Source organism: Aythya marila (genome assembly GCF_965140915.1).
Source record: "Aythya marila genome assembly, contig: HAP1_HAP1_SCAFFOLD_158, whole genome shotgun sequence".
In the NCBI taxonomy this organism is placed as follows: domain Eukaryota; kingdom Metazoa; phylum Chordata; class Aves; order Anseriformes; family Anatidae; genus Aythya; species Aythya marila.
The window spans coordinates 239,307-264,539 of record NW_028136675.1 but is presented as its reverse complement, the minus strand read 5'-3'; the positions used below and the strand labels follow the sequence as shown (position 1 = coordinate 264,539).

Here is a 25,233-nt window from a genome sequence, read left to right as displayed (position 1 = left end):
CCAGGTGTAGCAGCAAATCACACACACTTTGAGGGTCAGTTGGGCGTTTATCATTCCCACTTTCACGGTTCTCCAGCTCAGGGCACCCAGGGTCCTGAAGCCCATCCTCGGCATTGAAGACGGAGGCAAAGAAGGCATTAAACATCTTTGCTTTTCCTATGTCCTTGTCTGTGAGGTGACCTTCCCCATCAAGTAGAGGATCTATATTTTCTCTGATCCTCCTTTTTCTATTCAGATATTTAAAAGAAAACTTTTTATTGTCACCCACAGATGTGGCCAGCTTCAACTCTAATTGGGCTTTGGCCACAGGAATCTTCTCCCTACAAAAGCGAACAGCATCCCTGTAGTCCTTCCACTTTGCCTGACCTTGCTTCCAACAGCCATACACTTTCTTTTCATCCCTCTGCTCCAGAATAAGATCCCTGGTCAGCCAAGCTGGCCTGCTTCCCCACCTTCTTGACTACCTGTGTTTTTAGGATGCAGTGTTTAAAGACTGACCAGCACTGATGGATGCTGACACCTTCAAAAGCAGTTTCCCAGGGGACCTTGCTAACTAGCCCTCTAAGCAGCCTGAAGTCTGCTCTCCCCATATCCAGGGCTGAAGTTTTGGTAGCAGTTTTCCTCCTGTCACAAAAATTTTAAGCTCAACCACTTCATGGTCACTATGACCAAGACAGCCACCAATTTCCACAGCCCCCACAAAACTCTCTGTATACTCCAGCAACAGATCTAGGAGGGCACCTTTCCTAGTTGTCTCCCTTAACACTTGCACCAAGAAGTTATCATCGCGGTGATTTAGGAACCTCCTGGACCTGCTTGTGTCAGCCTTGTGATATTCCCACTTGACATCTGACAAGGTTTTGCACTCCATCACTTAGCTTATCACCGGCGGGCCTTATTTTATCCCTTTCCCCCTTCAACTCTAGTTTAAAGTCCTGTCTATCAGCTCCACTAACTCCTGGGCAAAAATCCTTCTCCCCCTCTGAGAGGGGCGCATCCCATCTGGTGCCAGTAGGCCCAGTGTCGCATAGACCTTCCCATGATAGAATCATAGAATCATAGAATCATAGAATATCCTGAGTTGGAAGGGACCCTTATGGATCATCAAGTCCAACTCTTGACACCGCACATGTCTACCCAAAAGTTCAGACCATGTGACTAAGTGCACAGTCCAATCTCTTCTTAAATTCAGACAGGCTCGGTGCAGTGACCACTTCCCTGGGGAGCCTGTTCCAGTGTGCAACCACCCTCTTGGTGAAGAACCTCTTCCTGCTGTCCTTTCTGGCTCCTGGTGGCTCCCGAGTGGCCTCAGTGCAGGAAAAAGCCTTGCCTGCCTCAATGCCCTCTCTGCTACAGAACACATCTGCCCTGGAACCGATCTCCTTATTTGTGATCACAAGTTTGTGATTTCTTTATTCTGGAATGCCTGGTAGAGTTTCTGGGAAGTTTTCAGTAGTATTCTTGTACCAGCTGTACTCCAGGTTCCCTTGGGGAAGAACATTGTTTTGAGAATTACCCCACTCACTGGGTAACCTTGAGAAGCAGGGATTACAAACACCATAAAGGCCTCAAAACACAGGATTGTCATACACTCTGACTGCACATTCCAGCCCCTTCTCCCCTGAGTCAGAAGGGACCTCTGGAGGTGTCCACTACCATCATCTTCTCTGAGCAGTGATAGCTTTACAGGTAGACGATATTAGCTCTCAGCATACCCCCCTCCACGCTGCCTTTAACATCTCCCTTCCTTCTCTCAGCCACCCTTGTCCCTTGTCCCCTGCAGGCAGTGCCCCCAGCCCTGCTGTGCTGTGCAGAGGAGCTGCTCCTGGGCAGAGCTGTCTCTCTGCAGCACTGCCCGCTTGCCAGGAGCTCCCCTTGGTCCCAGGAGCCAGGCCCAGCTTAGCAGCATAGGGAGCTCTTGACACGAGGGAACTCCAGGGAAATGATTTTGAATCAGGCTGAAGCAATCCCTGATGTTCCCTCTCTGAGCTGGGGAGAGACACTTACTTCCAGCAGTGTCATTTCTCCTACTGGGAGAAGATTCATCAAAGAATCACCTTGTCTTCTTCCACTTTTAGGCAGGACACCCAGAATGTGATTGGCAGGGATCACATTTTCCCAAGCTGAGGGAAGTGATCACAGGGAGTCAATTGATGCATCTCATTCTGAGTTTGATGTCCTAGGCCTGTAAAGGGGGCCAGAACCTTCCTTATCAGACACAAACCCACACAATTTGGGATTTCTTTCACCTCTGCTCAGATATGTAAAAAATAATATAGGCTAAACTCCCACAGTAATTACAGGAGATAGAGAAGAGCAGTGAGTTGTTCAAATGTAAACACCATTTGACATTTGAGGTGCACAAAGATGTCTGTCTTAGCGGTAATCCTTTAAGTTAGGACTTCAGAGACTGGGAATGTAGGTATTAGAGTTTTGTCAGTGCAGACTGCCTAAAAATGTGGCCTCCCTTTGTGCCTTGTCACTCACCTGCGAGCTGTCCCTTGTCATTTAGCTAAATAATATAAACCTCTCCTTTAACATATCTCTCTCCTCCCCAAAATTGGGAGTAGATTAATGGAGAAGTGGTAATTTAGAGACAGTACTTTCTAAAAGGTGTTTGAGAGCTTAGGCACATGAGTGGACTGCCTCTGGTGTAAATGCCTGAAGTAACTAGGAAAATAAAACTAACATTCCCATTTTTAAGGAAAAGGTACAGCATTGAAGAGGCTTTCAGGGTAGGGCATAACTGCATTACCTGTGCATTTCCTAGGCTCCCAACCTTAGATGCTATCGCACTGGGGAAACTTGGTGTGCTAGCTCCAAGGACCAGCACGGAGCGTAGAGTGGAGTGGAGACACCACGGCTAGGCTCTGTAATCAGGTGGGGCCTCGATTGTTCTTGTGCACAAGGCTGCACTTTTTGCCACCCTAAGCCAAAGACCTGTCATGTTTTGACAAATGCTGGACCCTAGTGTACTTTTTGCTCATTATAATATCATTATAATACCAAAACACACCTCCATCCCAAAAGCTACCCGCCTCCAAGGGGCGACCACCCCTCACTGAGCATGCGCTCTGAATTTCTCGAAGGCTATTACTTTAAACGGAGACGGGAAAACTTTACACCAATCATAACTAAGATATGCTTGACTAGAGCCACTCAAGCTCCACCTAAAAGATAGAAAATAATATAAATTGGCCCAAGAGAGAGGGGATGTTAGGGAAGATACCACCGTCAGGGGAGATACCATCCCGAGGAAATACAACATCCTTAGGACCTCCTGACTCCTGGGATCAGTCAACGGGCTGAGCCTCTCTTCCCCCCTCATTGGGACGCCTTTGGGTGACATCTGAATACTTGCTTATAAATCTCTATAGAGTCTTTGATCCTTTTAACGCGTTTATTTCTAGGCTGCGCACCTGTGACACCTGTAACACCTGTAACATCTATAACATCTATAACACCTGTAACATCTGTAACACCTACAACACCTATAACACCTGTAACATCTGTAACACCTATAACACCTGTGTATTTCATGCATACTAGCTTGCTTTTGCAGACAGTCCCTATCACCGGCAATCCAAAAGAACCTGATTATCTGTTGCTGTAATAAACCATACTTGATTGCATTGTAATAGCTCTCATTAATGCAACGAGGGTGAGGGTGGTTATCCGTGATAGTTCAGTGTTCTGAATCTAACCAGACCCCCAGACGGTTGATGCATTTTTGGTGAATGTCCAAACGGACCCCCAGAAGGTTAATGCGTTTTTGGTGAATGTCTGAACAGACCCCCAGACGGTTAATGCGTTTTTGGTGAATGTCTGAACGGACCCCCAGACCGTTAATGCGTTGATGGTGAATGTCTGTCTGGACCCCCAGACGGTTAATGTGTTTTTGGTGAATGTCCAACTGGTTCAGTACCCTGAATCTGACCGGGCCCGTAACGGTTAATCAGCTACACCCCTTAACGCAACACCCACGCCAGGTGAGATTTGGGGTTAGGAGTAAGAGTAGTGGATTCCTTGCAGAGAGAGGGATAGCATTTAGATGTAGCGGTAAGGCTTACAGTTACTGCTTAGAAATATTGCCAGGGCTTGACCTGGATGTTTTCCTAGTAAGTGTTGCAGCAGCACAGCCTTGCCTGAACCCCTCTCACCTCTTCCAGATCTTTCCTTTCTGTTAGCCTACTCCCTCTTCTCTCCCCTAAATTTCCCACCTTTATTCACCCAGATTTCCCCTGGCCTCCCCAAAGGAGTCACCCTGTTGGGGGCAGTTTCCTGAAAGCCTTTGTGACCTCAGAGGCTCTGCCTCCCTGCTGTTGTCCAGACAGGGGCTGGGACAGAAGTGACCTCACAGCCAGCATCCACAGGGGTCACAAGGAGCTGTTGTGCTCAGGAAGCCTCTTTCTAGCCCACCCAGGAGCACCAGATGCATGCCGTTCACAGTCCCTCGGGTACTCTACCTGCCAACCAGCTCATGCTTCAGAAGGTCTTCTACATGTCCAGCCTCACGTTTCCTCATGCAGCCTTTAGCAACTCCATTGCATCCTAAAGGAAATGCCCACCCATGTGTGAAAAGTGATTCAAGAACTTTATATATACTTTGGGAAAACATATTTTAGGCAAATTCTGCAGAGAAAGAGTTGACATGACAGTTATGATGACTAGGATTGCTTTATTCAGATGGTATTCTAGGGGACCGTACCTCCAATGGGAAGTGAACTTTAGACTCTCTCTGTCCCACTGGAATTCATGGCTGGCTCCCTTAGGGAACAGCTTATGGCACTTGGGCTCATTCAGGTTCATCTCACCACACCCACACCAGATGCAGTCTCATATGGACAATGGAAACATGGACTCCTGATGTAGTCATTTAGTGTCCATATCCAAAGGAAGAAACCATCTGTGTGAGCTGGGGCAAGAGCCCAGTGCTGGGAACAGTGGTTGCAAGGGGCTGCTCTTGGACCATTGGCCTAAGGCAGCATCTGCCAGGGTGTCCAGAGAACAAGGTCCAAGAACAGCCCCTGCTCTGCTGGTCCTCCCTGACTCTCCCAGGAAGACAGCCTTTTATGCTGTGGATACAGGCCGGTGAAGTCAAAATCTCATGGGTGCTGGGCACTAACAGGCAGGAATGGAATCATCCCTCCCTGCCTAAAATATGATCCTGGGACTCCTCTCTTATCTGCCTGAGCCCACAGAGAAACAAGCAAAGCCAGGAGCCTCTTTCAAGTTCATTCCTTTGAAATATCCATGAGAGCATCTTTGGGAGAAGAGCTGGGCTTTCAGGCAGTGCCCTGAGCAGATCCCCTTTTATACTGGAGATGGTGGTATGGAGCCAGCTGTGTTAGAGAAGAGCTCCTGGCCTGTCCCTGCCTGTGGACACAGGAGCACAAAGAGCAAGTATCAAGAGCAATCAGTCCTCGCAGCAACACAAGAGCTCCGTGGGAGAGTGTGGGAGGTGAAATGGAGAGCTGATTTGGACAGACCAAGCCCTGGGGCTCCCTGGCATTGCTGCTGTGCCAGGACTCTTTTCCCCTCAACCTCTGCACACAGCCAAGTGCCACCAACTTTCTCTGAGGAAGCATCTCAGGCAAGCAAGTCACTGCAGGATCCATCTTTATATTTAAATACATATTAAATATTTAATTGCCCATTAAATACACCTCTTTTACACCAAGTCTAGGAGTCACATGAAACATTAGGTAGCAAACTCGAAGGAGAAGAAAACGGATTTATTTATTTATTTTTAAATATATTACTACATAAGTAAAGCAAAAGAAAAGAAAAAAAAAAAAAAAAGAAGAAGAAAAAGATGTGTCCTGGCCTTTAATGAGTTACATTATGAGTGATATGTAATGGACATGCAGTTATTTGCTTCTCAAAAACCTCCAGTCATCACTTTCCACACTGCATCCTTCAGTTCCTGCTTCCTCATGCTGTAGGTAAGGGGGTTCACTGCTGGAGACACCACCGAGTACAGGACTGCCAGCACAAGATTCAGAGATGAGGAGGACATGGAGGGGGGCTTCAGGTACGCAAATGTGGCAGTGCTTATGAAGAGTGAGACCACGGCCAGGTGAGGGAGGCACATGGAAAAGGCTTTGTGTTGGCTCTGCTGCAAGGGGATCCTCAGCACTGACCTGAAGATCTGCACATAGGTCATCACAAGGAAAACAAACACCCAAATAATAAACAGACACTAACCACAATAAGCCCAACTTCTCTAAGGTAGGCATCTGAGCAGGAGAGCTTGAGGATCTGGGGAATATCACAGAAGAACTGGTCCAGGACATTGCCTTGGCAGAGGGGAAGTGTAAAGGTATTGGCAGTGTGCAGCACAGCATAGAGTAAAGTACTGTCCCAGGCAGCTGCTGCCATGTTGACACAAGTCCTGCTGGTCATTATTGTCCCATAGTGCAGGGGTTTGCAGATGGCAACATAGCGGTCATAGGCCATGATGGTGAGTAGGTAAAATTCTGCTGTGACAAAGACAACAAAGAAAAAGACCTGGGTAGCACAGCCTGCATAGGAAATGGCCCTGATGTCCCAGAGGGAGTTGGCCACGGCTTTTGGGACAGTGGTGGAGATGCAGCCCAGGTCAAGGAGGGCAAGGTTGAATGGGAAGAAGTACATGGGGGTGTGGAGGCGGTGGTCGCAGGCTCTACCTCCCTGCTGTTGTCCAGCCAGCTGCTGGGACACAAGTGACCTCACAGCCAGCATCCGCAGGGCTACAAGGAGCTGTTGTACTCAGGAGGCCTCTTCCCAGCCCACCTCCCCCAGGAGCAGTGGGTGCAGGGGATGCCCTGCACAATCCCTCATGTTTCCCCGTGTAGCATTTAGCAACACCAGGGCATCCTGAAGGAAACGACCATCTCTGTGTGGAAAAGTGAATCAATAAATGAATTTTAGGAAAATGGTGAGAACTCTACAGATAAGGAGTTGTTGTGAAGGTCATGATGTCTAATTTTGCTTTATTTAGCTGGTTTCCTAGGAAACCGTACCTCTAAAGACAGGGGACCTTGAGACTCTGTCTGTCCCACTGCACATGATAGCAGCCTTAGGGAATAGTTTCTGGCACTTGTGTTCACTCAGGTTCATCTCACTGCACCAATACTATGGGCCGCCTCATATAGACAGGGCAAGCGTGGATTCCTGATGTAGTCATTTGGTGTCCTTCCATGTCCTTCCAAACCACCTGTGTGAGCTGGGTCAAGAGCCCAGTGCTGGGAAAGGGGGTTGTGAGGGGCTGCTCTGGGACCATTGCCCTGGGACAGCATCTGCCAGGGTGTCCAGAGAACAAGGGCCCAGCCCAGCCCCTGCTCTGCTGCTCCTCCTTGTCTTTGCCAGGAGACCAGCACAGCCCAGACCCTCCCCAGCTCTCCACACCTCCCTGTCCTCTCCCCAGCTCAGCCCAGCAAAGCAGAGCAGCCCAGGCTGGAATGGCCCCAAAGCAGCAAGTGGAAAAGTGGAGGGCAGTGGCAGTGTCCCTGCTGCTGACATCTGCAAATTACCTCACCTCCTCGCCTTCCCCTTGTAGAAGAGACACACAAAGCTCATAGAGTCCAACTCATTTCCAATGGCAGAGACATTTTGGGGTGATTCATTCAATCTAGTCTTTGAAATTTCACCAGAGGTTTAACAACTAATTCAGCAGACTGCCTTCTCTGTGCTTGCTGTGTTCCCTGGAGTTGCAGAGCTCTCCTTTGCCTGTTCCATCCCAGGTTTAGCATCTTACCTCTGGGTGGCTCCACCTTGGACATGCTCATGCTCTGTGGGCTCCATGTCCTGCTGACTCCCTGGCACACACTGTCCCTGCCAATCCCCCGGGCTCTCCTGGTGACTTGCACTTCCCTGACACCTGCCTGCCTTCACACCTATTGCATGCTGTGGATACAGGCAAGAGAAGTCACCATCTCTATGGGTGCCAGACACCAGCTGGCAATTCCAAAATCAGCCCTCCCTGCCTAATAGCTGATCCTTGGTGATCAGCTGATCTCGTCGCCCTGAGCCCACAGAGAAACAAGCAAAGCAAGGAGCCTCCTTTGAGTCCGTTCCTTTGCAATATCCATGAGAAGAGATGTGGGAGAAGAGCTGAGCCTTCAGGCACTGCCCTCAGTGCCAGATCCCCTTTCATGCTGGAGGTGCTGGTACGGAGCCAGCTGTGTTAGAGACCCTGGCCTGTGGACAAAGGACTTCCCCACAGCAGCACAATGAGCAAGCAACAAGAGCAATCAGAACTCACAGCAAGAGAAGGGCTCTGAAGGAGAGAGTGGGACATTAAAGAGAGCACCTCAGGACAGACCAAACCGTCAGGCTCCCTGGCAATGCTGCTGTGCCAGGACTCTTCTCCCCTCCACCTCTGAACACAGCCAAGTGCCTCTGCAGTTCCACCACAGGTATCTGAGGAAGGATCTCAGGCAAGAAAGTCACTGCAGGGTCCTTTCTTTTATTGAAATATACAGAGAGCCTGGCTCATTGTTTCCACCAAGTCTTGGAGTCACCCAAGGCAGGTAGATACTGAAATGACGGGGAGGAAAAATGTTATGTCTTTGTACCTTTGCAGACACAATCATAAGCAAGGCAAAAAACAACAACAACAACAACAAACAGCAAAGCGCACTCACAGAAAACAAACATTTGGGAATATAATGAGTTACATTATGAGTGATATGCAGAAGAAAACAGGCCATTTATTGCTTCTGAAAAACTCCAGTCATCACTTTCCACACTGCATCCTTCAGCTCCTGGTTCCTCATGCTGTAGATGAGGGGGTTCACTGCTGGAGGCACCACTGAGTACAGAACTGCCAGCAAAAGATTCAGAGAAGAGGAGGACATAGAGGGAGGCTTCAGGTAGGCAAATGTGCCACTGCTGATGAACAGGGAGACCACGGCCAGGTGAGGGAGGCACATGGAAAAGGCTTTGTGCCGTCCCTGTTGTGAGGGGATCTTCAGCACAGCCCTGAAGATCTGCACATAGGACAGCACAAGGAAAACAAAACAGCCAGATGCTACAGCGACACTAAGCATAAGAAGCCCAACTTCTCTGAGGTAGGCATCTGAGCAGGAGAGCTTGAGGATCTGGGGAATATCACAGAAGAACTGGTCCAGGGCATTGCCTTGGCAGAGGGGAAGGGAAAATGTATTGGCAGTATGCAGCACAACATAGAGAAAAATAATGCCCCAGGCAGCTGCTGCCATGTTGACACAAGTTCTGCTGTTCATTATTGTTCTGTAGTGCAGGGGTTTGCAGATGGCAATGTAGCGGTCGTAGGCCATGATGGTGAGAATAGAAAACTCTGCTGAAAGGAAAAAGAAACAGAAAAAAACCTGAACAGCACAACCTGCATAGGAAATGGCCATGGTGTCCCAGAGGGAATTGGCCATGGCTTTGGGAAGAGTGGTGGTAATAGTGCCCAGGTCGAGGAGGGTGAGGTTGAGGAGGAAGAAGTACATGGGGGTGTGGAGGCGGTGGTCACAGGCTACAGCAGTGAGGATGAGGCCATTGCCCAGGAGGGCAGCCAGGTAGATGCCCAGGAAGAGCCCAAAGTGCAGGAGCTGCAGCTCTCGTGTGTCTGCAAATGGCAGGAGGAGGAACTCAGTGGGGAAGCTGCTGTTGGACATTTGCTGCCTCAGAGCAAGGATGGCTGTGAGTGGTGGAAAAGACACGGAACAAGTTAGAGATATTTCTCTGAGCAATACCTATAGTTATATGTTATGTTTCATCGAAACCTCCTCAGCAAGCAGACAACTCCATTAGTGTTCTCCTGACTGCTCTTCAGGGCAGGAAAATGAGAGCAGAGACTCTAGAGAGTGCCTTCCATGCAGGTAGTGTAGGAGTTGGTCCATCTTGTCAAGAATCACTGCCAGAGATGCCCTGGGGGTGCTGTAGAGCTGAGAGCTGCCTACCCCAGGAAGCAGCGTCTGGGCAACAGCAGGACCCTGCCCTGCCTGCCCTGCCAGGGGAGGGGGTGCTCCTTCCACCCACAGCTTCTCCCCGCAGCACCCTGGGCAGCTCCCCAGGCAGGCTGAGTGCTGAGTCTGGCAGGCAGCAGAGGCCCTGCCCCAGCACACAGCCCCTGGGGCACAGTAGGGACCCTGCTCTGCACCACAGCCCTGGACACCCCTGACTGCAACCTGGCTGCAGCCAGCCCTGTGAGAAAGAAACTTCATGTCCTGTCCTTCAGTTATTTATGGCAGATAATCACTGTTCCGGAGCTTGTCGTTCTCCTCTTATCCAAACATTAAGCGTCCTCCTGAAAGCTCCCATAGGTTGAGGGATTTGCCAGCAAATCTGGAGATGGCACCAGGAACAACAGCTGTGCTGCCCTGCAGCCAGAGACTTACCCTGTTCAGGGCTCTGAAGATTTCTCCCGCAGTGAGCTCTCAGCATCCCCCCTCCACTCTGCCTTTAACATCTCCCTCCCTTCTCTCAGCTGCCCTTGTTCCCTGCAGGCAGTGCCCTCAGCCCTGCTGTGCTGTGCAGAGGAGCTGCTCCTGGGCAGAGCTGTCTCTCTGCAGTGCTGCCCTCTTGCCAGGAGCTCCCCTTGGGCCCAGGAGCCCGGCCCAGCTCAGCAGCACAGGGAGCTCTTGACATGTCCCTGTGCCTCCAGAGGAATCAACTTTGAAACAGACAAGTAATCACTGATGTTCCCTCCCACTACTTCAGAAGGAAACTATTCCAGCACTGTTATTCCTCATACAGAAAAACTATGAGGTCCAAGAATCACTTTTCCATGTCCTGGTTTTAGGCAGAACACCCAGGCAAGGACAGGGAGGGACCTGCCTTCCCCCTGCTGAGAGAAGTGTTTCAGCTGAGTAAAACAAGGCGTCTACTTCTTTATTTGCTGTCCAGAGGCTACAAGGGGGCTCAGCTTCCTCTCCCATTCCAAACACAACCCACACAATTTGGGATTCCTCTTGACCTGGTTCAGGTGGGCACAAACCAGGCAGCTGCATGTCAGCTGCCTGTCTCAGCTCCCAGCATATTGAATGGAGACAGAGAGCAGAAGGGAGCTGTTCAGATGCAGACACCAGGTGACATTGGAGGTGCCATGGTGACATTTGAGTGATGTTTCAAGTGTCAAATTCCTCTGGGCCATAAACAGAGATTTTATTGTTGAATGTCCATTATAATATAGCTCTAGCCATTGTTCAATAGCAAAGAAACAAAAGGCAAGCTATGACTTGGTTGCCATCACTGAAACTTGGTGGGAGCACTCCCATGACTAGAGTACTGCAATGTCTGGCTATAAGCTCTTCAGAAGGGACAGGCAGCACAGAAGGAGTGGTGGCATAGCTCTATATTAGAAAGTGTTTTGATGTTGTGAAACTCGAGGCTGAGAATGATAATGTTGAGTCCCTGTGGGATAGGGTCAGCAGGAAGGCCAACAAGGCAGGCAGCCTGGTGGGGATATCTTATAGACTGCCAAACCACGATGAGGAGACAGATGAGGAATTCTACAGGCAGCTGGCAAAAGTTGCAAAATCATCAGTGCTTGTTCTCATGGGGGACTTCAACTTCACAGATATATCCTGGAAATGCAATACAGCTCAGTGGAAGAAGTCCAGGAGGTTTCTGGAGAGAGTGGAAGAAAGCTTCCTGACGCAGCTGGTTAGTGAGCCTACCAGGGGAGGTGCCCTGCTAGACCTTCTCTTCACAAACAGAGAAGGACTGGTGGGAAATGTTGTGGTTGGGAGCTGGCTTGGGCAGAGTGACCGCGAAATGTTAGAGTTCTCCATTCTTGGTGAAGTCAGGAGAGGGATCAGTAAAAACACGGTCTTGGACTCCCAGAGGGCAGACCTTGAGCTCCTCAGGACACTGGCTGGCAGAGTCTCTTGGGAGGCAGTTCTGAAGGGCAGAGGAGTCCAGAAAAGCTGGGCACTCTTGAAGAAGGAAATCTTAAAGGCTCAGGAGCAGTCTGTCCTTATGTGCCCAAAGACGAGCCAATGTGGAAGAAGAGTGGCTTGGCTGAACAGAGAGTTGCTGCTAGAGTTTGGGAAGAAAAAGAGAGTTTAGGACATTTGAAAAGAGGGCAGGCCTCTCAGGAGGGCTATCAGGATGTCATGAGACTGTGCAGGGACAAAATGAGAAAGGCCAAAGCTCATCTGGAGCTCACTCTGGCTACTGCTGTTAAAGATAACAGAAAATGTTTTTATAAATACATAAACAGAAAAAAGAAGACTAAGGAGAATCTCCATCCTTTACTGGATGTGGGAGGAAACTTAGTGACAAGAGATGAGGAAAAGACTGAGGTGCTTAATGCCTTCTTTGCCTCAGTCTTTAGCGGCAAGACCAGTTGTTCTCTGGGTACTCATCCCCCTGATCTGGTGGAAGGGGGATGATCTGGTGGAACTAGCTGCTGTGCGTCAGAGAGGCTGGGAGTCCAGCAGCAGTGCCATGGGCTGGAAGGATCACAACCAGCTCACTTCTACCTGGGCAGATTCTGGCCCAAGAAGGGAGTGTTTTATAAGTATGATATTACGAGGGCAGTGGTGCCTCAGAAACTTCAGTAAGTCCAGAAAGTCCAGTAGGAAGCAAATGGCTGTTAAACAGCCTGTGAGTTGACTTCTTTCTGAAGCAGCTGACAGGTCATCCCTTGACTCCTGGCTGGGATCTGTGCCTTTAGGCTGACATCTGCTGATCTCCATGACAAGCCAGCAGATGCACCTGCTCTGCACATAGTTTGTGAGATCCTCTCTTCCTAAGTCCCTGGCAGGCCCCATAGAGGAAGAGGTCTTGAAGAGGTTTTGTCGTGTCAGAAGTTTCAGCTTTTGCCTAATTCATCCTTCAGGACTGCTTTCAGTTTTTGATACAGGGGGGGCCACTGCCTCCGAGATGTCTGGGGGAACACAAAGCCTTCATGAGGGCAGGGAAAAAGTTACCCTGGGTCCATAGGAGCCATTCTAGAACCAAAACATGTAGGCAGGAAGCGCACTTTCGTGGTGTTGCAGAGCTGCTGGGCACATTGCACAGGGTGCTCTGACAGCCTTTGTGTCCTTCACCATGCTGCCTTAGGAGATGCTTCTTTCTCAGGAACAGGGTAGCCAACAGAGGTGAGGCAGATACTCACAGGACCCGCGGGAACGGGGTTAAGCTGAGGCAGGGGAAATTTAGGCTTGACATAAGGAGGGGGTTCTTCACAGAGAGGGTGGTTGCACACTGGAACAGGCTCCCCAGGGAAGTGGTCACTGCACCGAGCCTGTCTGAATTTAAGAAGAGATTGGACTGTGAACTTAGGCACATGGTCTGAACTTTTGGGTAGACCTGTGCGGTGTCAAGAGTTGGACTTGATGATCCTTAAGGGTCCCTTCCAACTCAGGATATTCTATGATTCTATGATTCTATGATTCTATAGGTCACTGGTGAAGGAACTGTGTTTTTGTGCCATCACCAACGCGGATTACAAAAACACTTCCACATGTAATGGTAATACATCCCACCCCATATATACCTTCATGTGGGGAAACAGAGAGGGAGATGACAGCCAAGGGACACATTTCGGTTGGGAAGGTGCAGCCCAGCAGAGACAAGAAGTCAAGGCAGTGGGGTGGGGGAGGCCAGGAGAGGCAGCCCAAGGAGTGGTGCTGCTTGTGAGGACACATTTGTGCCAGCAGCCTGAGTGGGCAGCAGCTGTCTGGAGGCGAGGGGAGGCCAGGAAGCGCATGTTAAGAGGTCTCCTGCCAGTAGAGACAAGGTCAGGGCCGAGGCCAAGAGGCGAGGCAGGCCCAGGGCAGGGGGCTGCAAGGGCCATGCTGAGCTCCCTGCCGGGCTGGGGTCAGCCACGGCTCAGGAAATGGAGGACCCTGAGTGGTGCTGCTGTGCAGAGCCAGGGGGCTGTGGTTCCTGAGGACCCCCGGAGGATTCTGCCCTGCCTGTTTTTCTCTGGGTGGTCAGCAGACCCAACTCCATGGGGATCTCTGCTGCTGAGCCCCTTTCCATCTGCCCTAGTGTCTCAGCAGCACAGGGCAGTACTTGCAGCATTATGGGTTGTCTCTAAGGTCACAAATGGCAGGCAAGTGCTGCACCAGACCTTGCCCTTGAGTCTCCAAAGAGGGTGTCCTCAATTAATCTGCATCTTATGGGCCTTTGCCTGCTGGCAGTTCACTTCTTCTCATGGCATTGCAGAGCCCCCATAGCCCATGGACTCCTCAGATTCAACTCTACCAGACCCTTCTTTTGATGGCCACTCAGATGCAGTTCTAGTCACTACACATGGAACACACTGTCCCTGAGTTCCCCTGACATCTCCTGGCAGCTCCAGATTCCTCTCCAGGCAGACATCAGCCATCGGCCCTACTGCAGGGGGCACAGTGCTATGTAGATGAGTCCAAAAACGGTTGTTGTCTAATTGGGCAAATGCCACCATAAATGGTGCAGGACTTGGTTGCTGTCAGACCACCCTGGGACTTTAAGCCGGTGTCCTTCATTCGATGAACTTGCCCAGAAAACAAGGAGCAGGGAGCAACCCCTAGGCTCTGCCTCTAACAGCAGCACTGGAAGAGGTGTCCAGGCTTCTGGGTTTGCCTTCTGAAGCCCCTTTTTTTACTGTCATGCTAGCAGGGAGGCCAGCTCTGTCACTGGCACGTTCCCTTCTGCTGCCTACAGTCACAGGACTGCCACAGGCAAAGGACTGTCACCAAGGTACACAAGGTCCATCTGTGGGATAATAGAAAGTGGCAAGGAAAAGGTGGAGACTGTGGAAGTGAAATGACAGCAGCAGTGAAAAGGCCTTGTTCTGCTGCAGTCATGGCTCCAGGGAAGCAGCAGCCCTGACCCAAAGGCAGCAGAGAGGCAGAGCCCAGCAGGCAGTGAGGGGCAGCCCAAGGGCCACCAGGGCTCACTCCTTGTCCTGGTTTCAGTTAGGATAGAGTTCATTTTCCTCCTAGTAGCTGGTAGGGTGCTATGTTTTGGCTTAGGATGAGAAGAGTGCTGATACCATGCTGATGTTTGAATTGTTGCAGAGCAGTGCTTACACCAAGCCAAGGACTTTTCAGCTTCTCACTCTGTCCTGCCAGTGGGCAGGCTGGGGGTGCAGCAGGAGCTGGGAGGGGACAGACCCAGGACAGCTGACCCAAACTAGCCAAAGGGGTATTCCATCCCATCTGACGTCATGCTAAACAATATATAGGGGTGGCTAGCGGGGGTGGGGGGTGGGCTGCTCGGGGTTAGGCTGGGCATCAATCAGCAGGTGGTGAGCAATTGCATTATGCATCACTTGTTTCGTACACATTACTAGTAGTAGCACTATTATTATTACTATTATAATTATTATTTTCCTGTCTTAATAACCTGTCTTTATCTCAACCCACAGGCTCCACTTTCCCATTTCTCCCTTCACAGAGAGGGAAGGGGAAGGGTGAGCGAAATGCTGTGTGGTGTTTAGCTGCTGACAGGGTTAAACCACAACACTCCTTCATGTGGCAGCCGGGCTCTGGGCCCTGAGCCCCTCCTGCATGCTGGGGCTATTCCCCCAGCTCCAGAGCAGGTGGAAACAAACAGGAGCTGAGACCAATGAAGTTCTCGTGGCTTCTTTTTTATCTGTATCTATAGAAGAGACCCGATCATAGCTCCAGATGATGATTGTCTCAAAGTAAAGAACAAAATAACAGGTAGGAGGCTAAGAATAAGCTTCTCTAGATCAAAGCAAGAAATGGAAGAAAAACACAATAAGAGAAAATAAAGGAGTAATAGAGAAAACAAAAGATTTTCCTCAGTTTCTGAAATAAATTAGGAACTTTAAAGCACATTATTGATTTGAAGAAGCATGTATTCCAAGAATTTCCAGACTGCATCCTTGAGCACCTTATTCCTCATGCTGTAGATGAGGGGGTTCACTGCTGGAGGCACCACCGAGTACAGAAATGACACCACGAGATTTAGAGTTGGGGAGGAGAGTGAGAGGGGTTTCAGGTAGGCAAACATGACAGTGCTGAGAAACAGGGAAACCACGGCCAGGTGAGGGAGGCACGTGGAAAAGGCTTTGTGCTGGCCCTGCTCAGAGGGCATCCTCAGCACGGCCCTGAAGATCTGCACATAGGACAGCACAATGAAGACAAAGCAAACTAATGCTAAGGAAATACTAAACAGAAGTGTCCAGACTTCTCTGAGGTAGGCATCTGAGCAGGAGAGCTTGAGGATCTGTGGGATTTCACAGAAGAACTGGTCCAGGGCATTGCCTTGGCAGAGGGGCAGTGAAAATGTATTGGCCGTGTGCAGGACAGCATTGAGAAAGCCACTGCCCCAGGAAGCTGCTGCCATCTGGGCACAAGCTCTGCTGCCCAGCAGGCTCCCGTAGTGCAGGGGCTTGCAGATGGCAATGTAGCGGTCATAGGCCATGACAGTAAGAATGGAATACTCTGCTGTGAGAAAGAAGGCAAACAGTAAGACCTGTGCAGCACATCCTTGAGAGGAAATGGTCCTGGTGTCCCAGAGGGAGTCGGCCATGGCTTTGGGGACACTAGTAGAGATGGAGCCCAGGTCGAGGAAGGCGAGGTTGAGGAGGAAGAAGTACATGGGGGTGTGGAGGCGGTGGTCGCAGGCTACAGCGGTGAGGATGAGGCCGTTGCCCAAGAGGGCAGCCAGGTAAATTCCCAGGAATAGCCCGAAGTGCAGGAGCTGCAGCTCGTGTGTGTCTGCGAATGGCAGGAGGAGGAACTCGCTCACAGAGCTGCTGTTGGACATTCTCTGACTTTGTCAAGGCTGTCTGTTGAAGAGGAGAAAGCAAAACAAAGTTAGAACATAATTCTCTGAGGAAAACCTAATGCAAGTCTTATAACACCCCCAAACAGAGCCTCTCTCTTAGCACGAGAACTGTTCTGCAGCTCTCTTGCTCGAGCTGCAGCTGGTGTTGGCTGAGGGAGGCACTGGGAGCAGGGGCTGCTTTGGGCTCTAGAGGAGTCCTTCCTACTGTACAGCACGAGGGAAAAAGGAACATAGTGAAACAGGTTCAGTCCACCTCTCAGATCATTGAGCTTTGCAGTACTCTTGCAAACATCTCCAACCACAGTGCAGAGCAAAGTAGGATTTTCTTTGCTTTATTTTCTAGTAGTTACCCCTGTAATGATTAGGACGACAATCATGCTCAGGTGTTTCCCTGAGAAGAAACTGGAGGCAGCTGAGAGCAGAGAAGTCCCAGTCCAAATGCAGCTTGGCAGAATCCTTACCTTGTCTCTGGGTGCCAGACCACAAACTCAGCCCTTCCTTCCTAGCTAGGGGTGCAGAGGCCTCACTCCAGGTGCCCACATACAGCCATCCAGCAACACAGACATGACCTTAGCATGGAGGTGTCTTCTCCTTGGGGCGCTTTGGTACAGGGTCAGAAGGAGCTTGGGAGTTTCTCCTCATCTGGGCTCTGCCTGCTGTGCTGGCCCTGCATGTCCCACAGCCCATGGGCTGCAGGGGGGAGAGGAGGCCAGGGAGGGGCTGCTCCAGGGGAAGGCGTCTGCACTGCAGGGCATGGCCGCGTGGTGCCCGAATCCCCCCTGCCATGGCATTTCTAGCAACAGCTCCTTCTGGCCAAATCCCTCTCTCTCTGCTGCCTGCAGCTGTCCCTGCCGGGAGCTGCTGTTCTGCGCCCACCTCTTCTTTCCCCCTGCCTGTGCTCACAGACCCCATCCCACATGGATGTGCTCAGCGCTGCCCTGCAGCACCCTGCCACCAACAGGGCCCTGCCAAGGGGCACCTCCATGGCTGCAGGAGCTACGGGGCAGCTGACAGAGAGCCCGGCATGGCCAGCCAGGGCAGGGTGTTCTGGGATGACTGGGGGCACCTGCCTTAGGGCATTCCAAGGGGCTTCTGCCAGACTTCCTCACCTCACAGTGCAAACCAGCAGGAATCTCAAAGCCTACAACATTGTCCACTGCCCTCCCTGAAACAAGACCCAGGAGGAGACCCTTCTAGGACCTGCAGCTGCATGGCCCTGCAGCCAGAGACTTACCTTGTCAAGGGTTGTGCAGATTTCTCCTGCAGTCAGCTCTCAGCATCCTCCCGCTCTTAACTGCCTCCAAGCCCTCTCTCCTTCTGTCGTCTCCCCATGCCACCTGCAGTCAGAGGCCCCAGCCCTGCTACACTGTGCAGAGGAGCTGCTTCTGGGCTCAGCTGTTTCTCTGCATCAGGGCCCTCTTGCCAGGAGCTCTCTCTGTCCCAGGTGCCTGGCCCAGCTCAGCAGCAGAGGCCTAGCCCAAGGCATTGGAATCACCCCTCTGGTGTCTTTGGTGATGAGTCCACGAACCTCAGGTACTGACAGCAAATTGAAGAACTCTTTCAAGAAGTCCAAGTCAGATGTAAGTTTCCTAGAGTTTCCCTCCAAGGGCCAGAACTTACATAGCCTCCCTTGGAGCTCATTAGAGCCAAACAGTGGAGGCAGTGAGGCCAAGGAGGCAAAGGCAATGTGAAATTGACACTGATCTTTGGAAAAACTGGATATGTTTCACCAAGCACAAAGGCTGAGCCTTGATCCCTGGCCTCTGAGAAGGGAGATCCTTTCCCTTTACATTATATATTGCTCAGGGATCTTCCTGAAGATGGGGATGTGCATTGTCAATAGCAGGACAATGGTGCGACACCTCCAATGTATTGATGGCATCACTGAGTGGGCTAACATAGCAGAAGTATTTGAGAAGGGGAAGAAAATAATTCAAATCCTTCTGAAAGACGATTTTGTTGTAAAAAAGTAAGGTCATAGAATCATAGAATTATAGAATATCCCGAGTTGGTAGGGATCCATAAGGATTATCAAATCCAACTCCTGGCACTGCATGGGTCTGCCCAAAAGTTTAGACCATGTGACTAAGTGCACAGTTCAATCACTTTTTAAATTCATACAGGCTTGGTGCAGTGACTATGTCCCTGAAGAGCCTGTTCCAGTGTGCAACCACCCTCTTGGTGAAGAACCTCTTCTTGATGTCCAGCCTAAACTTCCCCTGCCTCAGCTTAACACCATTCCCGTGGGTCCTATCACTGGTGTTTACAGAGAATAAGTCACCTGCCTCTCCACTCCCCCTCATGAGGAAGTTGTAGACCCCAATGAGGTCCCCTCTCAGCCTCCTCTTCTCCAGGCTGAACAGGCCCAATGACCTCTGCCACTCCTCATACGTCTTCCCCTCTAGGCCCTTCACCATCTTCTTCACCCTCCTCTGGACACTCTCTAACAGTTTAATGTCCTTCCTGTACTGTGGTGCCCAGAACTGCACACAGTACTTGAGGTGAGGCCAGACCAGCGCAGAGTAGAGAGGGACAATCACCTCCCTTGACTGACTAGCGATGCTGGGCTTGATGCACCCCAGGATACGGTTGGCCCTCCTGGCTGCCAGGGCACACTGCTGGCTCATATTCAACTTGCTGTCTACCACGACCTCCAGATCCCTCTCTTTTAGGCTGCTCTCCAGCGTCTCATCGCCCAGTCTGTACGTATAGCCAGGGTTGTCCCGTCCCAGGTGCAGGACCCGACACTTGCCTTTGTTAAACTTCATGTGGTTGGTGATCGCCCAGCTCTCCAATCTGTCCAGGTCTCTCTGCAAGACCTTTCCACCCTCAGCTGACTCCACAACTCCTCCAAATTTGGTGTCATCGGCAAATTTCCTCAAAACACCTTCTAGTCCTACATCCAACTCATTTATAAAGACATTGAAGAGGACTGGCCCTAAAATGGAGCCTTGAGGGACCCCACTAGTGACCATCTGCCAGCCAGATGTGGCCCCATTTACCACAACCCTTTGAGCCCTGCCCGTCAGCCAATTGCTCACCCATCGTATGATTTTTGTTAAGTTCTATGCTGGACATTTTGTCCAGTAGGATCCTATGGGAAACTGTGTCAAAAGCCTTGCTGAAGTCCAAAAAAATCCCATCATCTGTTTTCCCTTGGTCAACTAGATGGGTGACCTTATCATAAAAGGAAATCAGATTTGTTAGGCAGGACCTACCCCTCATGAACCCATGTTGGCTGGGACCAATGACTGCATTGTCCCCCTGGTGCACCTCAATAACTTCAAGAATCATCTTCTCCATAATTTTACCAGGCACTGATGTGAGATTGACTGGCCAGTAATTGCTAGGGTCTTCTTACTTACCCTTCTTGAAAATTGGCACATTTGCCAGCTTCCACTCTACTGGGACCTCTCCAGATTTCCAACATCGTTGAAAAATAATTGAGAGAGGTCCCACAATGACATCAGCCAGCTCTTTAAGCACCCTGGGATGGATGCATCCAGACCCATGGACTTGTATGGATCGAGGTGGAGCAGCAAATCCTGCACACATTCAGGGTCGGTTGGGAGTTTGTCATTCCCACCTCCATGGTCCTCCAGTTCAGGGCACCTGGGGTTTGGAAGCCCATCATCAGCATTGAAGACAGAGGTGAAGAAGGCATTAAACATCTCTGCTTTGCCTTTGTCCTTGTCTGTGAGGAGACCTTCCACATCAAGTAGTGGACCTATGTATTCTTTGGTTCTCCTTTTTCTGTTAACATATCTAAAAAAAAAAAAAAACATTTTTATTGTGTCTCACAGACATGGCCAGCTTCAACTCTGGTTGGGCTTTGGCCCCACGAATTTTCTCCCTACAAACACAAACAGCATCCCTGTATTCCTTCCTTGTCACCTGACCCTCCTTCCAGCAGTCATACACTTTCTTTTTCCATCTAAGCTCCAGTAGAAGATCCCTGTTCAACCAGGTCGGCCTTCTGCCCCACCTGCCTGACTTCTGATATTTTGGAATTGCCTGATCTTGTGCTTTTAGGAGGCAGTGCTTAAAGATTGACCAGCACTGATGGACGCCAATGCCTTCAAAAGCAGCTTCCCAGGGGACCTTGCTGACTAGTCCTCTGAGCAGCCTGAAGTCTGCTTTCCCCATATCCAGGGCTGAAGTTTTGGTGGCACTTTTCCTCCTGTCACCATAAATTCTAAACTCAACCACTTCATGGTCACTATGACCGAGATGGTTGTTAATTGCCACATCTCCCACAAGACCCTCTCTGTTTTCCAGCAATAGATCAAGGAGGGCACCTTTCCTAGTTGGCTCCCTTAGCACCTGCACCAAGAAGTTATCATCTAGGTGCTTTATGAACCTCCTGGACTTGCTCGTGTCAGCCATGTGGTGATCCCAGTTGACATCTGGCAAGTTGAAATCTCCCATAAGGACAAGGGCAATTGATTTCGGGGCATCTCTTAGTTCTGCAAAGAATAATTCTTCAGTGTTGCCATCCTGGCCGGGTGGTCTGTAATAGATTCCCACAATTACATCCTCTTTATTTGTTCATCCCTTAATCCTTACCCAGAGGCTCTCAACTTTGCCATCCCCAACTTGAAGATCCATGCAGTCCAGCCCATGCTTCACATACATCGCCACCCCGCCACCTCGCCTACCCTGCCTGTCCCTCCTGAAGAGCCTGTAAACATCTATTGCAGCACACCAGCCACAGGACTCATCCCACCAGGTTTTGCTTATGCTGATGATGTCGTAGCTGTGGGACTGGGCTTCTAGCCCAGTCTTCTAGCTCATCCATTTCTAACCCAGACTTCTAGCTCGTCCATTTTATTCCTTATACTGTGTGCGTTCATGTAGAAGCACTTCAAATGCACCTCCCTACACACATCACCTTGGGGAGCCAACCGAAGGACCTCACCGGCACACAGTCCCTCTGATTCTAGTGCACCATCCCGTAGTTCATCACTGACATACCTGCTTTTATCCCCTTCCCCCGTTTAAAGCCCTATCTATCAGCCCTGCCAAAGGTCAAGAGACCTAGTCAAGAGACAAGGTCAAGAGACCTGCAGAGGTGATCCTGATGCAGACTGGTCGGGATCAAGAGACAGCCGCTTGGGGATGGGCTGGGCGTCAGTCAGGGTGTGCTGAGTAATTGCCTAGAGCATCTCTTGCTTTGTACATTCAATAATAGTAATAAAAATATTTATTATTATTAATCATAAATGATAATATTATCATTATTTTTCCTCTTCCTTTTCTCTCCTATTAAACTGTCTTTATCTCAACACACAAGTTTTTCACAGAATCAGAGAATCACAGAATCATTTAGGTTGGAAGAGACCTCCAAGTTCACCTAGTCCAACCTCTGACCTAACACTAACAGTCCCCACTAAACCATATCCCTAAGCTCTACATCCAAACGTCTTTTAAAGACCTCCAGGAATGGTGACTCAACCACTTCCCTGGGCAGCCTCTTCCAATGCCTAACAACCCTTTTGGTAAAGAGGTTCTTCCTAATATCCAACCTAAATCTCCCCTGGTGCAACTTTCACTCATTCCCCCTTGTGCTATCACCAGGCATGTTGGAGAACAGACCAATTCCCACCTCGCTACAGCCTCCTTTAAGGTGCCTTTAGAGAGAGATAAGGTTGCCCCTGAGCCACCTCTTCTCCAGGCTAAACATTACACCTGTTGTACTACAAGCTCCCATGGGTCAGATCCTCATTTTGAGAATTACCCCGCTCACTGTGTAACCTTGAGGAGGAAGGATTTACAAACACCAGCCTCAAAGACCTCAAAACACAGGATTGTCATGCACTCTGACTGTACAGTCCAGCCCTTTCTTCCCTGAGTCAGAAGGGACCTCTGGAGGTGTTCACTACCATCATCTTCCCTGAGCAGTGATAGCTCTACTGGTAGATCAGGTTAGTTAGTGTTTTCTGCAGATCGGTATTGAAAATCTCTGGGCCTATGACCCAGTGCTGATCCACTGTCTTGATGTCTGTTCCCCTAGTACAAACAATGAGGCCAGCGGAAGGGTGGAGCTGGTCGAATTTCAAAGATCAGTTCCCCTTGGGCAGTGGTGAATGGCTGTCCCTGTGCTCCCCACATGTGATCCTCAAGCTGGTAGTGCTGCTGTGCAGAGGAAATGGGCTGTGGTGCTGTGGGGTGAATCTGCATGGCCGCGCTGGTCAGGTTGGGAAGCAGACCCAGACAGGTCCAGATCACTGGGCTGGACCAGACAGAGGTACTCTGCGAAGGGGGAAATGAATCATTGACCAGCTTCCCTTCACTCTGCCTGCTTCAGGTCCACTCTCTTCTCTGAGACTGCAGAGTTGCAGGTTCATTATGAATAACTGGCTTTAGTTCTTTCCCTGTGGCTGAGCTCACGGTGGGAGATCTCTCACTTTCAGAGGGGCTGCAGTCAGTGCCCATGCCATGCTCTGCTGTTCCTGGAGGTACCCTGGGCTCTGCAGGCAGCTGCAGATTCCCCTCGTGAAGGACATCATCTACAGGTCAGATGTGGGAACAGCCCTGGCTATGTAATGCAGTGACCATTTGCTGCCTCTCCTGTGAGCAGACACCTATGGGTGAGTCTTAAATCTAGCCCTAGGTCTCTGACAGGTCACAGTGTAACAATGAGCCATTCCCTCCTGAACCTAACAAGGAACAGACCCTAGTAGAGAGCTATTTTTTGGCACAGGCTTGAGTAGGAAATTCCAGCCTTCAGGCAGTCCACATGGGTTATCCTGTTTATTACAAAGTTTTTATGAGATAATTCACTGACTCACAGTTACAAGTACATGCAGAAAGCATCCATATGACACAGAGCGGTTTCATGCATTCATTGCAGTGGGAGGAATCCAAATATTTATGTGGGAATACAAGAAGCAAAATCAGTCAATATGACAATAAGGAAAAAGCAATTTAATAAATAATGATAAAAACAAAGAAGAAAAAAGAACATTTTGGAATGGGATGAACGATTTTCATTTCTGTAGAGTGAAGGAAACTTTATGAGTACTAAAAAACATCCCCCAAATCAGTTTCCTAACAGCATCCATGAGCTCTTTGTTCCTCATGCTGTAGATGAGGGGGTTCACTGCTGGAGGCACCACCGAGTACAGAACCGCCAGCAAAAGATTCAGGGATGAGGAGGACTTGAAAGGGGGCTTCAGATAGGCAAACACAATATTGCTGATGAAGAGGGAGACCACGGCCAGGTGAGGGAGGCACGTGGAAAAGGCTTTGTGCCGGCCCTGCTCTGAAGGGATCCTCAGCACAACTCTGAAGATCTGTACGTAAGAAAGCACAAGGAAGACAAAACACCCAAAGGCTAAGCAGACACTAACCACAACAAGCCCAGCTTCCCTGAGGTAGACGTCAGAGCAAGAGAGCTTGAGGATCTGGGGAATTTCACAGAAGAACTGGTCCAGGGCATTGCCTTGGCAGAGGGGAAGGGAAAAGGTATTGGCAGTGTGCAGCACAGCATAGAGAAAAGTACTGCCCCAGGCAGCTGCTGCCATGTTGACACAAGTTCTGCTGTCCATTATTGTTCCGTAGTGCAGAGGTTTGCAGATGGCAATGTAGCGGTCATAGGCCATGATGGTGAGAAGATAAAACTCTGCTGTGACAAAGACAACAAACATAAATACCTGGGTAGCACAACCTGCATAAGAAATGGTCGTTCTGTCCCAGAGGGAGTTGACCATTGCTTTGGGAACAGTGGTGGAGATGGAGCCCATGTCGATAAGGGCGAGGTTGAGGAGGAAGAAGTACATGGGGGTGTGGAGGCGGTGGTCGCAGGCTATGGCTGTGAGAATGAGGCCGTTGCCCAGGAGGGCAGCCAGGTAGATGCCCAGGAAGAGTCCAAAGTGCAGGAGCTGCAACTCGTGAGTGTCTGCAAATGCCAAGAGGAGGAACTCTGTGGGGAAGCTGCTGTTGGACATTTGCTGCCTCAGGGCATCTTTGCCTGTCCATGGAGGAAAATGCAGAGTCAAGTTAGGCAGGCATCTCAGAGCAAACCCCAACTCCTTCACTAACATAAGTCACCATTCCCTGAGCTGTAAGAGTATCACAGTGCAGGACACAGGCTCCTCTCCTCTTCTGGAGGTCCAGCTGAGGAGATGGTGGTTCATGCCCTAAAACCCCAGGCACTGTGACTGGCTGGCAGAGGAGAGCAGGAGCTTGCTGCACAGAAGGTTCCAGCACTTCAGGCCTGGCAGGGAGTGCCTGAATCCTACTTCCCTTGGTGTTTCAGGCAGTAGCTCCCTCTCCCTCCCTGCCCAAGTCTCTCATGCCTTGAGCTATCTCTGCTGGCAGATGCTTCCTGTCTCCACATCTCCTCCCTGCCATTGCTCACAAACCCCATCCCACCCGTTGTGTGTTCGGCTCTGCCCGGCAGACACATCCTGCCCCAGGACACCTTTCGCAGACAACTCCCCAAGTTCAGAGGCAGGAGCAGCTCTAAGCTAATAGAAGTTAAAAGAACTGGGGACTCAGTGTTGTCATCAGGATGGAGAAATA

The 25,233-nt window shown here is 50.2% G+C and overlaps 1 protein-coding gene across 1 annotated transcript; it reads right to left on the bottom strand.

Annotated features, from left to right (window-relative positions):
* Positions 1–8,693: 8,693 nt before the first annotated feature.
* Positions 8,694–24,656, bottom strand: LOC309891552 (olfactory receptor 14C36-like; the record flags this gene model as incomplete). Its single annotated transcript, XM_082785912.1, has 3 exons — positions 8,694–8,874; positions 15,926–16,392; positions 24,363–24,656. 3 exons carry the CDS (start codon positions 24,654–24,656, stop codon positions 8,694–8,696), a joined length of 942 nt encoding a protein of 313 aa, XP_082642038.1.
* Positions 24,657–25,233: the final 577 nt, after the last annotated feature.